Source organism: Myotis nattereri, assembly GCF_964212035.1.
Source record: "Myotis nattereri genome assembly, chromosome: 3".
Lineage (NCBI taxonomy): Eukaryota > Metazoa > Chordata > Mammalia > Chiroptera > Vespertilionidae > Myotis > Myotis nattereri.
The window spans coordinates 203,782,551-203,797,350 of NC_138077.1; the positions used below are offsets into that span (position 1 = coordinate 203,782,551).

At 59.8% G+C, this 14,800-nt stretch overlaps 1 protein-coding gene across 13 annotated transcripts in view; it reads left to right on the forward strand.

Moving 5' to 3' along the window:
- RAP1GAP (RAP1 GTPase activating protein) overlaps window positions 1–1,969 on the forward strand; it is a gene marked incomplete at its 5' end in the record, with an annotated part of 64,437 nt that extends 62,468 nt beyond the window's left edge. For 8 of the 13 annotated variants that reach the window (XM_081087012.1, XM_081087006.1, XM_081087009.1 and 5 more), the window contains 4 exons: window positions 701–803; window positions 1,149–1,252; window positions 1,425–1,462; window positions 1,861–1,969. In XM_081087012.1, coding sequence (XP_080943138.1) covers window positions 701–803; window positions 1,149–1,252; window positions 1,425–1,433 — 216 coding nt within the window. In that variant the 3' untranslated portion in view covers window positions 1,434–1,462; window positions 1,861–1,969. Of the gene's footprint in view, window positions 1–700; window positions 804–1,117; window positions 1,253–1,424; window positions 1,463–1,860 lie in introns of all 13 variants that reach the window. The other 5 variants (XR_013995709.1, XR_013995710.1, XR_013995711.1 and 2 more) reach the window with 1 other exon arrangement.
- Between the last annotated feature and the right edge of the window lie 12,831 nt (window positions 1,970–14,800).

Below are 14,800 nucleotides of genomic sequence, written 5' to 3' on the forward strand. Positions count from 1 at the left end.
GCCCCCGTCCCCTTCTCAGCCTCATCTCTTACCACTCTAGCCGTTCTGCACTCCTTAGCCCTCCCCCAAACATACAAGGCTTACTCCACCTCTGGGCCTTTGCACGAGCCATTTTCTCTGGCGCACACCACTGCCTCCTCCTCCCTCCTTGTCTGGCTGAGTCCTGCTCACCCTTCTCGGCTCAGCCTCACATCGCCTCCTTTTGGAAGCCTTCCCTGATGTTCTAGTCCCTCTTTGTGCCTCACAGACCCTGGGCTTGGCCCTTAGCCCCCGTTTGTCACTCTTCATTCAACACACCTGCACTGGGCCCCTGTTCCTTGCCGGGTCCTGTTCCAGGTGCTTCAGGTACAGCAGGGAGCAGTGCAGACCGCCCTGCCTGATGGGCCAGGTCTGGGATGACGATCATGGTCTCTTCCCAGCTGTCTCGCCTCTTAGACTTCGGTCTCTGAGGGCGGGGACCCGGCCCCATGCCTCTCGGTGTCTCGGCCCACGAGAACGTCAGTGAATGATGGTTGAATGAATGAATGGGCGTGTGCGGTGTGTGCCTGTCCCCACTCTGTCCTCCTGTGGCCTCCCTGGAGCAGACGGTGGGCCCTGTCCTCTTTGCAGGGAGGCAAAGGTGGCCTAGGGGGGAGGGGAGCCAAGCCAGTGCCAGGGCCCAGGGCTAACCCCCCTCTTACTCTCCTCCCTGCGTCCCCAGGAGAGCATGTCGTCCTCAGGGACTCCGCACAAGCGGGACTCCTTCATCTATAGCACGTGGCTGGAGGACAGCGTCAGCACCACGAGTGGGGGCAGCTCCCCAGGTACCAGGCTGGAGCAGCTTCCCTGCCAAGTAGGGCCATTCTTATGGCCGAGGGGTCAGGGCTGGGCACTGAGGGTGGAGACCACTTCTCATCCCCCAGGTGGTGGGCATGTCACGGAGGGGTCATCATTGAGCCTAAGATGATTGGGTGGCTTGGAGGGCTGCTGGCTGCTGGAAGAGTCTTGGAGCATGATGGGGGACAAAAGAAGGGAGTGAGGATGGGGTTCCCTAGGGGAGGGACTTGGCGGGTTGGGAACACCAACCAGTGCCGACCACCCATCCATACCCGTCTCCCTGGTGCCTCCCCGTGGCCAGTGAGGTGGCTCCCTCCTGCCCCCCTCTCCAGGCCCCTCGCGGTCACCCCATCCAGACGCCGGCAAGTCGGGGGACCCTGCATGTCCGGAGATCAAGATCCAGCTGGAAGCGGCTGAGCAGCACACGTCCCAGCTGGTGCGTGCAGTCCTGGGGGGAATCAGGGATGGGGACCGGACCGAGAGGTCCCCCTAGGCCGGAGGGGTTGGGCTCATCCGGCCTGGGCACAGCCAGTGACTTCTGCTTGCCTGTGTCCTCTGCTCCATGCCGGCCGTCCTGTCCCTGCCTCGCCGCCACTCTGCCTGTGCAGAGCTGTTAGCCAGGCTCCCCTCGGAGGTGACAGAGAAGGTCAGACCCAGCCCTCAGCTCTCGTTTGATGGGGAGGGAGGTGGGGGGGGGTGGCGAGGAAGTGGGCCAATGTCTCCCTGTCCCTCTGTCCTCTCTCGGCTGAGAGCTTTGTGTCTGGGTTCGAATCCTCTGCCGCGCAGATACTGAGTGACTTGGGCAGGTCATTGGCCCCTCTCTAGGCCTCAATTTCCTTATCTGTGCAATGGGGCTAACAAATGCTTCCTCACTTCTGCCCACGAGCTGCTGGGAGGATTTGATGGGAGCCTGAAAGGGACTTGGTAGCTGCTGGGAGGGATGGGTCTGGGGGCTCCCAGTGGGGTGGGAAGACACAGCCTGGAGCTCCGAGGGCGGGCCTGTCTCCCTGCTCCGTGGTGTCTCCATCTCCCTTTACCCTACAGATGAGGTCGAAGAAACACAAGGTGAAGATGCTGTGTCAAATCCAGGCAGATAGGACCTCTGCCCCCAAGGCCACCACCAGCCTGTGTGCTGCCCCCTGTCTCCCCAACCCTCCCCTGGGCCCACCATCGGGGCTGTCTCTGCAGGGCAGAGCCATCCAGACCTGGGAGCGGGGAAGCTGCCGGCGTCATCCTCACCCCCCGGGCTGGGGGCCAGGCTGGACAGGGAGTGGTCAGTTGCAGCAAGACTCCAGGCCTGGCTCACCCCGGCCTGGGCCCTCCATCACACCTTGGTGCCCCTCTCGACTCAGGGGGGGCAAGATGAGAGGGGGGACCGAGATCTCTCAGTGCATACAGAGTCTCCAGGCAGCGGGGGGTGAGATGTGATGGAGGGAGCCCCAGGTTGGGAATCCTGCATCCTGAGTCCTGGCTTCTAATTTGGGTTCTGCTGTGTGGCTCTGGGCTGTCTCTGGGCACCTCTGCTACCAATGGACAAGATCACTTCAGAGGTCACCGAAGACTGCGATTCCATGCACCTGCCCAGAATGGGGGACCGGCCTCCCAGGGGCCTCCCATCACCCTGTCCTGCTTCCTGGGGCTCTGAGGCCCCTGGTGGGCTGAGGGGCAGGGAGCTGGCAATGCCTGTTGCCCTTCCTGGACCCTCAAGCTCTACCACAGACCTGCCGATGCCCCGTCCACTGCCTCCACATGACAGACAAGCGGCCCCCTTGGAGGAGGGAACCTACCTGGCTCTCAGCCGGTACCCAGCTCCACCTCTGCCCCCATGTTCTGGGCGCTCCCAGCTGAGTGGTCTTGGCTGGCCTGGAGTTACAGGTCTCGCCTTTGCGACCCCCCCATTCTCATGGAGGGGGCCGCCAGGCATAGCTGCTGTGAGTCCACATCTTGTGTGTGTCTGTCCACACTTTTTAGGCGCCACCGTCAGGCCAGCCTTCCCGCCCCAACACCCATCTGGGAAGCCCCCCGTGGCTGTGTGTATGTTGGTAACAGTTGTACAAAATAAATTCTATTTATCGCTATTGTACCCCGAGATGGACCTGGCTTTGTGTGAACCCTGCTCAGATCTACCCCAGGTCTGACTGGTACTAAGATGGAGGGAAGGCCTGTCCCCCAATCCTCCACCCCCATCAGCGCCGCTGGGTCCAGGGCACCTCCGAGGCCAAGCAAAGGCTCTAACCACCAGCCGTGGCTTCCTCCCCATGGCACTGCGCTCCCCTCCGCCCTGCCCCCTCCTCCACGGGAGAACGCAGCTTTGAATTGGACCGACCCAGGTTAGTCCTGGCACCATCTACTCGCTGGGTGGCACTGGGAATTTCTAGCTTCTCTGAGCCGCAGGTTCCACTTTTGTTTAAGGGGAGCAACAGTACCTCTCCCAAGAGGACACAGTGGGCGCTCAATGATCAACTTACTTCCCCTCCTCATGCTCCTTGAAGCCCAAGCATTTCCCCTTTGCGGCCACCAGGGGGCACCCAGGGATCGCTTACTGGGACCCTTGGGGCTGAGTCCGTCCACCTTGGGAGGAGCTCGCAGTGCAGGGCAGTCACAATACAGGGTGATGGGTGAGGGGTGTGCGTGAGCAGGGGACCGGCCTCGGGGGGCCCAGCCTCGGTGAGAGAGGCCAGGAAAGACTGGCTCAGTGGTGCCTGAGCCCTGGGGAGGCTGAGGACAGTGCCCCTGAGGGAGGGAGACAGGGCTTGGAGTGGGAAGGTGGCAAACAGCTCTGATGATGGGCTGTAATGACTGAGGGGCCGGAGACGGATGGAGAAGAGCCACACGGCTTGAATGCCAGACCAAGGAACAGGGCTTGGTGCTGAGGGCGACGGGGAGGCATGGAGGACTTACAGCGGGAGTGCCATGACGGGAGCTGAGGGCTGCTGGCGGAGACGGGCTGAGCATGCCAGGGCAGGGAGGGGAGGATCGAGGCGGCTGCTGGGGACAGAGGGACCCCTGAAGGCATGAGGAGGTCTGAGCATCTGATGAAGGGCCCGCTGGGATGTGGGGCTGAGGGGGAGGTGAGGAGGCTCTCAAGGGTCGGCCTGGGTATTGGGTGAAGGGGGCGGATTTCTGAGATAGGGGCACGGGAGGAAGGGCAGGGGGAGGTGAGTTGGAGAAGATTGGGCTTGGGGGTAGGCACAGGATTGGGCTCCAGTGGGATCAGATGTGCCCTGGTCTTCCTGACAGCCTTCCAGCCCCCTCCTCCCCTCCACCAGCCCCCACACCCTCCCCAGGACGATGCTGATGTACCCCAGGGGCTGCCGTGCTTGGGGACCCCCACTGACCCTCAGATGTCTGGGGCCACCCAGGGGCTGTGACTCACACCCAACCCCCAGTCCCACCCACTGGAGTTTGGCTCTAGGCTGGTGTGGGCTCAGCGGATCCCCCCCTGACCCTAACCCTGCTCAGCCTCACCCCTGTTCTCTAACCTCACACCCCTTCCCAGGTCCTGGCTCTTCAGAACTCTGTCTCAATCCCTCACCTGTCTCCTCCCATCTCACCCCAAAGGGTCAGCAGCCACAGTTCAGCACCAAGGTCAAGAGCTTGGCTCTGAGGTCATTCTAGCTCTGTTACTTTGGGTCTTTGGGCCTCAGTTTCCTCATCTGTACAGTGGGGATGCGAACAGTCCTGACCTTGGCACCCTGATGTGAGGGTTCAGTGAGATGATACTTCATAAATTTCTTGGTTCAGCCCTGGCCCATGGTGGACTCCAAAAATAGTGTGTGTGGTGGTGATGAGCCATGAATGAGGACCACATCCTTAACCCACATCAGAGGGCGCAGGGTCACTGCTCAGCGTGGAGGATGGAGTGCCTGGGGCCGGCCGGACACAGACGTCCGACCTGAGGCTTTGAGGCTGGACGATTGTCAGTTGCTTCCCTGAGCCTCAGCTTCCTGCTTCTCCGGGGGGTTGGTGATCCTTTTATAAAAGAGCTCGGGCACCCACTTGTATCCCTTTACGAGGTGCCCCACCCCACGGCTCTGACCCACAGCTGAGCCAGAGCGCTGGGTTCTGTTGTGCAGACGCAGGGGCAGCGTGGAGAGCAGAACCTGCCTCTGCCCTGGGTTGTGCCAGTCCCGTCTGCAGCCTCTGGTTCCGCCGGGCCCCCACCCCACCCACCCCTCCTCTGGGCTCCAAGGTGGGGCTGGGGGAGGCTGAGGACAGGCCTGGCCTCTGGGATCAAAGTGTCCAGGGCTGTTTCTTTTGCACCCATGCCAGCTCCGTGCTCACCCTGGTTATGAGGTGGGGAGGGCGAGCCAGGACACTGTCCGAGGCTGGAATTAGGCTTGGGCGGGGGGCACCGGGTTCCGGGAAGTGCTGGACTCTGCTTAGAAATAGCTCTGGTGGTGGAAACGGCAGCCAGAGGTTTCTCCTGACGCAGGAGGCAAGAGGCCTCCCGCGGAGGGACCTGGGTGCCTGGCAAACCTGGCAGCCCCGTCTCTGCCTTAGAGCTGGAACCTGTCTCTCCAAGTCTCAGTTGCCTCACCTGTGAAATGGGGGCAAAGCCCTACCTCACACTGTGAAGGGGCTGGCCTGGCCTCTGGAGCACATGGCATAGAACCCACGCCCACCAGGTTCTGGTAGGGGCCTCTCTGTGTCTGTCGACCCTGGACATCCGTGGCCAGCCCTGGGGCCACGTTACCAAAGAGAGGCCACAGGCGCAGGCCCGCCCAGTGCCAGGGGACTGGGACCTGGATGTTCTCTGCTGCTCAGGCCACAGGGGTGCTTAACCAGGGACCCTGGAATGTGGAGGTCCCTCCCTGCACCCGCCCCGCCAAGGGGACAGCCAGGGATGGAGCCTCCTGAAATAACCAGATCTGGTTAGCCAGGCTAATTTTAAAAGCCACTCTGGCTGCCCATGGGCCCTTCCGGGACGCCATGAATGTCCTTGTGTTTGTTCCTGGGAGGCATGGCAAGGGGAGGGCGGCAGGGGCTGGGGCGGACGCCCACCCCTGACCGCCAGTCAGGAGACTCCCAGCTGCCTCCCAGGGGCTGCCCAGCCTTGGCCCCAGTCCACTCAGAGCAAACCCTGGTGGGCCCCTGAGGCCCTCGGGCACTCACTGTCTCGACTCTCCCCCATCCCGATCCGCTCACTCTCCGGGGCCCTGTACCTCTGTGCCTCTGCCTCTCGGCCTCTGACACTCACAGCCCCTCTCTGCGGCTGTGCCCCGTCTCCTCTCTCTGGGCCTGTCACGCAGGAGGCCGGGCAGCATTCCTGACGGGGCGTAGGCTGGATTGTGCACGCCAGGTAGGGGCAGGTGGGGAGCTAGGGCCGCAGGGGGAGGGCGGCGGTGCTGGGGGCCAGCAGGAGCGACGACGGAGCAGGCAGGGGCCGTGTCCAGGCACGGCCCGGGCCATCTGGTCAGGCCAGGTGACAGCAGGAGGAATGAGGTCTGGGGGAGGGTGGCCAGATTTAGCAAGTAGGAACACACGGAGCCCAGTTCAGGTTGAGTTTCAGATAAACAAGGAATAATTTTTAGTTTAAGTATACCTCATGTAATATTTGGGACATACTTAAATAAAAATTATTCCTTGTTTATCTGGACTTCAGGTTTAACTGGCCATCCTGTGTTTGATCTGGCAACGCTGGCCGGGCGGCTCTGGAGGGAGGGGGCGGTTGGTCAGGAATGGCAGGTTTGAGAGCTTCGGCCTCAGCCTGGTGGCCATGTCACAGCCGTGTCCCCCGGAATCGGTCTGTGGGAAGGCAGCTGCTGCCCACGGGGAGCTTTCTGTTTTCTGGGGATGGGGACGGTCCCCCGGAGCGTGGACGGGACAGGAGACGCCAGTCACCTCAATGGGGCCGTAGACATTAGCAGGGAGGATCCGTGTGTGTTCTCTGCTGAGCTGCAGTGCCTAACCAGAGTCTGGCCCGTAATAGAGGCTTCATAAATATTTGTTCAATGAATGAAGAACCTTTCCCACCTGCGGCGGTGAGGGGGCACCTGGCCAGCAGGGGGCCCCAGCACTCTACCTCCCAAGGCCCTTGGAACCCAGGGGCTCCCCAAAGTGAGCTGCAGAGGGGAGGAAGAGAGGAGGCCAGCTTTTCCCTCTTCCTCCCCTTCCCTGGACCCAGTGCCAACTCGAGTTCTGCCTCGGCAAGGGTGCAGGGGTTGGGGACTAGGGCAGGGTGACCTCAAGCTCTGACACGGGGAGGCTGATTGGGACTAAGGTGGGGGACAGGCCAAAGACATGCTCTCAGCACTCCTTAGGGGGCATTTGGACAGTATGGGGACCCCCAAATCTGGCAGGTCCCACTTCCTCTCGGAGCTTCAGCCCTATCCTTCCTCTTGAAGGGAGGTTCGCTCCTCCAAGGTGCCTATAGCTTCTAGGCCAGTGGTTCTCAACCTTCTGGCCCTTTAAATACAGTTCCTCATGTTGTGACCCAACCATAAAATTGTTTTCGTTGCTACTTCATAACTGTAATGCTGCTACTGTTATGAACCGTCATGTAAATATCTGATGTGCAGGATGGTCTTAGGCGACCCCTGTGAAAGGGTCGTTCGACCGCCAAAGGGGTCGCGACCCGCAGGTTGAGAACCGCTGCTCTAGACGCTGAGATAAATCATTCAGGGAAAAGCAAGAGGCGGGGAAGAGCTCGGAGGGACCCTCAGGAGGCAGGGCTCGGTCCTGGCCCCCGTCTAACCCGCAGTGTGAGCCGGAGCGCGTCCCCTTCTGCTCGGGCCTTGGTTTCCCCAGGTGTACAGCACGGCAGCAGGGCCGGCCTTCCTGCCAGGCCCTGGTAGGGGCCTCTCTGTGTCATCCCGTTAGTAACAGTTTAGCACCAAGCCTGTAATCACATCTGCCCTGGGAAGAACTAACACAGCATTTCTTTAAATTGGGCTCTAATTGCGGCTTTTAGTGGAGTCAGATGCGCCCCTCCCCCAGCTGGTCTGAATCAGAGAGGCTCCCCTGGCCTGCCCCGCCAGGCCCAGGCATCCCCTGGGATTGCTCTGGCTCCCAATGATCGGCCAGGGACTGATGTCCCTTGAGGACCTACTGTACGCCATGCCCTACAGGACAGGGGACTCTAGGTCATCTCACCACAGTTCTGGGAGGCAGGGGTACTGGGGCCACTTTTCAGAAGGGGAAACCGAGGCACAGAGAAGTGAAGTCTCTTGCCGAAGGCCGCTCAGTGAGGATGTGGCAGAGGGGGAGGGGTGGGGCAGCCCTGTTCAGCGTGGAGTCCCGGGCCCAGCCCATTGTACAGATGGAGAAACTGAGGGCTTGGACCCAGATCTGTTTGACTCTCAGGGCTTTGTTCTCTGCCTGAGGCTAAGGAGATGTGTCCCCCCGCCCCCCCAGCTCAGGCTAACCTCCCTCCTAAGAGGCTCTGAGGGGGGGCCTAGGACCACCCGAGCCCCCAGTCCCAGCCCTCTCCATCCACATGTGGCCGAAGCCATTCGGCTCCTTTCCCACTAGTGGCGACTGGATGGGGTTGGGGGGGAGGGGGGTGTTGGTGGAGGAGGCCAGAGGCAGCTCCCCTCCTCGGGTGGGGCGAGGGGTTGGGTAGGGGGTTGTGGGGGGGGGGGGCTGTGGTTTGTTCTGTTTGTTCTGGAGATCCCAGCCGCTTCCCTGAGGAGACAGCTAGTGGTTCCCAGGCCACAGTCCCTCGGGCGGAGCCAGACCGCGGCTGGCCAGCCCGGGAGCACTGCCCGCCAGCCCTGCCCTGGCGCTGGGTGGTCTGGGCAGGGGCCAGGGGGGCTCGATGCTGGCCGAGGGGCAGGAGCCACAACTGGAGTCAGGCTGGAGGCTGCCCTGCCAGGGACCTAGAGGGGTTGTGAAGGTGGGGGATGGGTGGCACAGGGGTGGAGGCAGGCGTGGGACAAACGACCCCCTGGGGGCGACCTGGAGGGGAGACTCCAGGCCCCAGTTCCACCTGGAGGCTTGAAGAGAACACCCACCCACCCCACCCCCAGGATTGTCACTGGTGGATTGTTTCACCTCGACCACTGAGTTGGTTCAGGCAGGATCCCACTTAGAGGCCGGAGGCAAGGGCAGGAAGAAGACCCAGACCAGCCCTGTCCTCCTCTGGTCCTCAGTCTCTCCATCTGTACAATGGGCTGGCCCGGGACTCCACGCTGGACAGGGCTGCCCCAGCCGGACAGGCTGTAGTTAGGGTTGGGCAGCCCACGGTGGCCCACATGGTTCCAACTTCATTCTCAGGGGGTTCCTCCTTGCCCTCCAGCCTTGTAGCCCCCCCGTGTCTCAGACAAAGCCCCCTTTGCTCCCCCTTTGAGCACCTGCTGCCGTGGAAAGAGCTCCTATGGCTTTTGGAGTCTGACAGGCTCCAGCGAAATCCTGGCCCTCGGCTCTCTGTGAACTTGGGCACGTCACAGCCTCTGTGCGCCTCCAACCCCCCCCCCCCCCCCCCCCCGCGCCCTCGCCTTTCTGTCTGCAGCCTGGCTTCCTCCCGACCGCCTGCAGCACGCCCACCTCGCAGTCCCACCGGCACCGCCAAGCTACCGTCCTCCGAACCAGCAGCCACTGGTGTCACTTTCATCCCCCCCAGGTGCTCAGGCCAAAAACCTAGGGGCATCCCTGATTCTGCTGCCCATGTTCAGCCCCTCAGCCAGCCCTGCTGGCTTCAGCTCCCGGGCAGGTCTGGATCCAGCTCTTTCCCGCCACCAGGGCACTGAGCTGTTCCAACCCGCCATCACCTCCACTCGGGCACAGAGAGGCCTCCGGCATCTGTTCCTGGCCGGAGGGTCGCCCTCTGCATGGCAGCCAGCGATCTTCCCAAAGCATAAAGCCCATCACCGCTCTCCCTGCGCCTCACCTGCCAGGGCTGCCCTGGCGACAGGAGATGCCCGCCCCTCCCACCTCATCCCACCCACTGCCCCCCTCCCCGCCCCCTTCTCTGGGCTCCAGACACATCGCCTGACGTATTAAGTCATTCCCACCGCGGGGCACGCACTTCATTCCTGCTTAGAACAATCTTCCCTCCAGCTCTTTGCAGGGCCACCATCTTACCAACCGGTCTCAACTCAGATGTCACCTCCTCGGACAGGTCTCCCCTGACCACCAGCTACAGTAGAGCCCTGGTCACTCTTGGTTTTCTCATCTGTAAAATGGGGCCGGTGTTGTGAAGAAGGTGGAAAGACAGTTGGGAAGGGGGCTGAAGTGCCGGCCGGCGTGGGGCAGGCGCTGGGTCCCGGTGAGTCCTCCCTTCTCATCAGCACCCACAGTCCCAAGGCACGGCTGACGCTGAGTTGGCTGGACCCAGGAGAATCCTTTGCTGGGGGTGGACGCTGGGCCCCTCTGCCCACTTGACTGTGACTTCACTTTGGGGCCTGGCTCTCTCTGGGCTGTCCTCCTCCTCTGGCCTGCAGACGCCCACTAGCCTGAGCTTTGTCTGGGGCCGTGGAAGGAGGCCCGTGGCCCAGGAGAGCCCTCAGGAGCGGAGGGCTCAGGGCTGACGAAGGGCCCATCCCCACTGAGCCAGGCTGCCAGGGTGCGTGTGGGGACAGCGCCTGCTCCTGCCCTGAGCGGCTGGGGCTGCTGCTCCTGTCTTGGCTCTGGGAGTGAGGGGTGCACGGTTACGGCTCAAACCCCTCCAGATCCTGCCCCAGGGCCCTCCTTCACCCTGACCCAGCCGACTGGCCTCAGGGCACAGCCTCACTGCAGCCATTGCTTCCAACCAGGTGTCCTGAGTGGGCAAGAGGCTGGTGACAGGGCCTCAGCCAGAGTGTGCCAGCCCAGGCCGACCCCCAGGCCCTGGAGCCAGCCTGCCCTGGCGCGGGCAGGTGGAGGCCACTGGGCGTTCCCACCAGGACGAGGCACTGGCCCAGGATAACAGGATCTCCGCCACTGACGCCAGCCCAGCCACCCTGAACCTTTGCAGCTACATTCCTGACTCCTCCTTTCTGCTCCTCAGCCTGCGCAGCGCCAAAGGACACAAAGGCAGGATTAGATCCGCTCCCTGGAGCCGCAGGGTTTGGCTTCGAGTCCTGCCTCCCTCTTGTTAGCGGGGTGACTTCACCTAAGCTCCCGAATTTCTCTCGGCCTCTGCTTCGTCACCAGGAAAATGGGGAGAGTGGGACCCCTGCCCTATGCTTAGGAAGGGGCGTGGGAAGCTTGGGTGGGCAGCTCATCTCTTCTCAGCTTCTCTCGTCCTCAGGGCGCTGTCCTGCTCACATGCTCTCCAAATGGCACAGAGCATCCTCATCGTGTTTTTTTTTAAAAAATATATTTTTTATTGATCTTTTTACAGAGAGGAAGGGAGAGGGAGAGTTAAAAACATTGATCAGCTGCCTCCTGCACACCCCGCACTGGGAATGTGCCTGCAACCAAGGTACATGCCCTTGACCAGAATCGAACCCGGGACCCTTCAGTCCACAGGCTGACGCTCTGGCCACTGAGCCAAACCGGCCAGGGCCTCATCGTGTTTTAAAACATGGGGAACTTCCACACAGGATTGCATTTGGGGCTTTTTGGAAAGTGGGAAGGGTGGCTCGCTCTGCCCCCCATTTCTGCAGGGCAGTGGTCAGCGGACGGAGCGATGGCTGCTCTCAGGCGTGTGCTCTGCTGCTGGCCACAGGCCCTTACAGGGGGTTGGGAGGACAGATGAGTGAAGGGCTGTGAGGCCCTAGGAGTAGCGTGTGGCCCTCGGGAACCCCACAGAGATCCTCACAGTCAGTGTTCCCATCGCCTCGACGATTCTAAGCCTCGCTTCTGGGGGCGGGGGCAGGAGGGAGACGGGGCACTGGCCGATGACGGACCCCAGCCAGGCCTGCCCGTGGTTGGCTGGGGGGCACTTGTGTGCACCATCCTGAGGTGCTGAGGTTTGGGCACAGGTGGCTGAGGAGCCAGAAAAGGGCCTGGTGCTGGCGCTGTGATCAAGGCAGCATCGCAAGGAGGCCATAGGAAGCCACACAGGAACTTGGGAGCCCAAATCCTCTTCTGGGAACTTAATTCCCATCCCCCACCGGCCGGCTAGGTCTCGGTGGGAGGTCCTGGTAAGCCACGGGGAAGGACTAATTATAAACTCCCAGGCTCTCCCTGCCCCATGGAAGGGCATCCGTGGCTGATGGGCTGGGGTTGTTTTCCTTGGAGAGATTAGCATCCCAGAGGCAAAGTGGGGGGACGTGGCCTGGGAGTCAGGCAGACCCGGGTTCAGCTTGCCGCAACTCTCCCATCTGTAAAATGGGAATAATGCCCACCTCACAGGACGGGGTGGGGGTGTGTGTGGAAACGGGTCCGCGTGGTGGCCACGTCAGTCGCAGCTCAGGTGTTCAGTGGGTGGGTGCGTGGGAGGGGTCCCACTCCCTCCTGCCCTCAGCCTCAGCAGTTTGCAATGATCTGTCCATTCACGTGATGTTCTAACTTCCTTCTCAACAAACAGGAGCGGGGACCCTCGCGTTTGGGGGGCTTGTTCAGCCTCCCCATCTCCATGGCCCCAGCTGCCTTTGCCTGGTCTGTTTGAATAGCCTCCCGGCTGGCCTCCCAGCCTCTAGTTCCTCTCCTCAAAGCCGTCCTCGAAACGGCTGCCAGGATGATCTTTCAAGAAGGACGCTCATGTCCCAGTCCCAGCACCTTGCCTGGCTCCCCAGGGTCTTCATGAACAGCTTCCGGATTCCTGGAATGGCACTCCAGGTCCTCCTGCCGTGTGGCAAACCTGGTGGGCAGCCATCTGCCAGCTCCGCTGACCACTGCCCTGCAGAAATGTGGGGCAGTGGCAGCCACACCTTCCAGTTTTTCAGAGAAGCCTGAAATCCAACCCTGTGTGAAAGTCCCCAATGTTTTAAAATACGATGAGGCTGCTCTGGGCCGTCTGGGGAGCACGTGAGTGGGAAGGGGCCCTGAGGATGAGCGAAGCTGAGACAAGACCGCCTGCTGACCACCCCCATCCACGCTCTTACCATAGAGCAGAAGCTCTTGCCCTGACCAGTTTGGCTCAGCGGATAGAGCGTCGGCCTGTGGACTCAAAGGTCCCAGGTTCGATTCCGGTCAAGGGCACGTACCTTGGTTGTGGGCACATCCCCAGTTGGGGGTGTGTAGGAGACAGCTGATCGATGTTTCTAACTCTCTATCCCTCTCCCTTCCTCTCTAAAAAGAAATCAATAAAATATATTTTTTTAAAAATTGAGCAGAAGCTCTTAACTGGTTGGGGGGGCTATGGTTTTGCCACCTAGAAATCTAGTGAGTAGATGCTGCTAAACATCCCTGGCCTCTACTCACAACAGAGAAGTCTCCGGCCCCAAGTACCAATGGTGCCCAGGTTCCTGAGAACCTGCCCTAGAGTTGTTGCTGGCAGCCAGCTGCTCAACCAGCCCCCATTGCATCTGAGTGGGATCATATGATCAGTTCTCACCAATGGACTGTGTGTGTCACTCCCAGGAAGAAGTAGTTTAAAAAGATGTCTCCTTCATTGCCTCCCCTCCGTCAATGTGTTGCTCAGATAGAACTTAGTAGATGGACATTCTGGTTTAATAGAACATCTGGAACTTAGAGGAGGGAAGAGCCACAAGGTGGAAAGAGCCTGAGTCCCCGTCACCTGACCAAAGGCACCACCAGATGTTAACAACAGAAATAAACTCTTACTGTGTTAAGTTCTGGATTATCTTTAATAGAAGACGGGGTTATCTGGATGAATAGAAAATAACTTGTCAGATCATCTTTATTCTTTTTTTTTAAAAAAATTGATTTTCAGAGAGAGAAGGGAGAGGGAGGGAGAGAGACACGTCAATGTGAGAGTGAAACATCGAGCAGCTTGCCCCCAGGTCATGGAAACAAGAAAATGGTGGAGCAGAGATGGAAGCCTCATCTCTCTGACTCACGGCCTTTTTAACCCATCGGTGTACCTGTTTTCATCCTCGAAGTATTTGAAGTTCCAGCACATGCCTGGGGGGTTCTCTCAGCCCTGCCAGGGGCAGGTGGGCAGGTTGGCAGGGCCAGGGCGGTCATTTTTCCGGGAGCAGATTTTAGCCAGTGAGGGGTGTGCTTGGAGAATAAAGACCCCAGCTCCCCCGCCCCGGTGGTGGGATACTCTGAAGTGCATCTTCCACCCAGTCTCCTGGAGGCCATGGTGGGATTGACTCCTAGTTGCTCAGAATGGCAACTATGAAGATGGTATGAAGATAACACCTTAACACACCACACTGTACAGTTCAAGATGACATATCTCTTTTTCCTGGCAAGAAGGTAGACAAGTAGCTTAATTTTTAAAAAAAATATTTTTATTGACTTCAGAGAAAGGAAGGGAGAGGGAGAAAGAGTGAGAAACATCAGTGATGAGAGGGAATCATTGACTGGCTGCCTCCTGCACGCCCCACACTGGGGATCGAGCCCACAACACAGGCATGTGCCCTGACCAGGAATCTAACCATGACGTCCTGGTTCATGGGTCAACACTGAGCCACACTGGCCGGGCATGTAGTTAATTTTTTTTAATATTTCTTTATTGATTTCAGAGTGGAAGGGAGAAGGAGAGGGAGATGGAAACATCAATGATGAGAGAGAATCATTGATCGGCTGCCTCCTGCACGCCCCCTACTGGGGACCAAGCCCGCAACCCAGGCATGTGCCCCTGGCTGGAATCAAACTCGGGACCCCTCAGTCCGCAGGCCAACACTCTATCCACTGAGCCAAGTCGGCCAGGGCTGTAGTTTAATTTTTTATCTCAGCATCAGCTTGGCTGTGTTTCTCTTTTTGCTAGGACTGCTAGGAAGCTCAGAGAGAAATCTGTTCAGCTGCATTTTTATTTCTGAAGGATCCCCCACTTCTGACATATGGTGTCTCAACTTCCTGAGTTCATATTTAACTGGATTTGTGATGAGTCATGCATATTGGCCGCCTCAGAACCTGGTTGGTAGGAAGTTAGAAACGCATGGTAAACAAAGGGCGCCGTTAATTGTAGGAGTTTTGGAATCAAATGGACCTGGATTTAAATCCCAGCTCCACAGCTTGGAGCAGCCGTGGGCAAACTACGGCC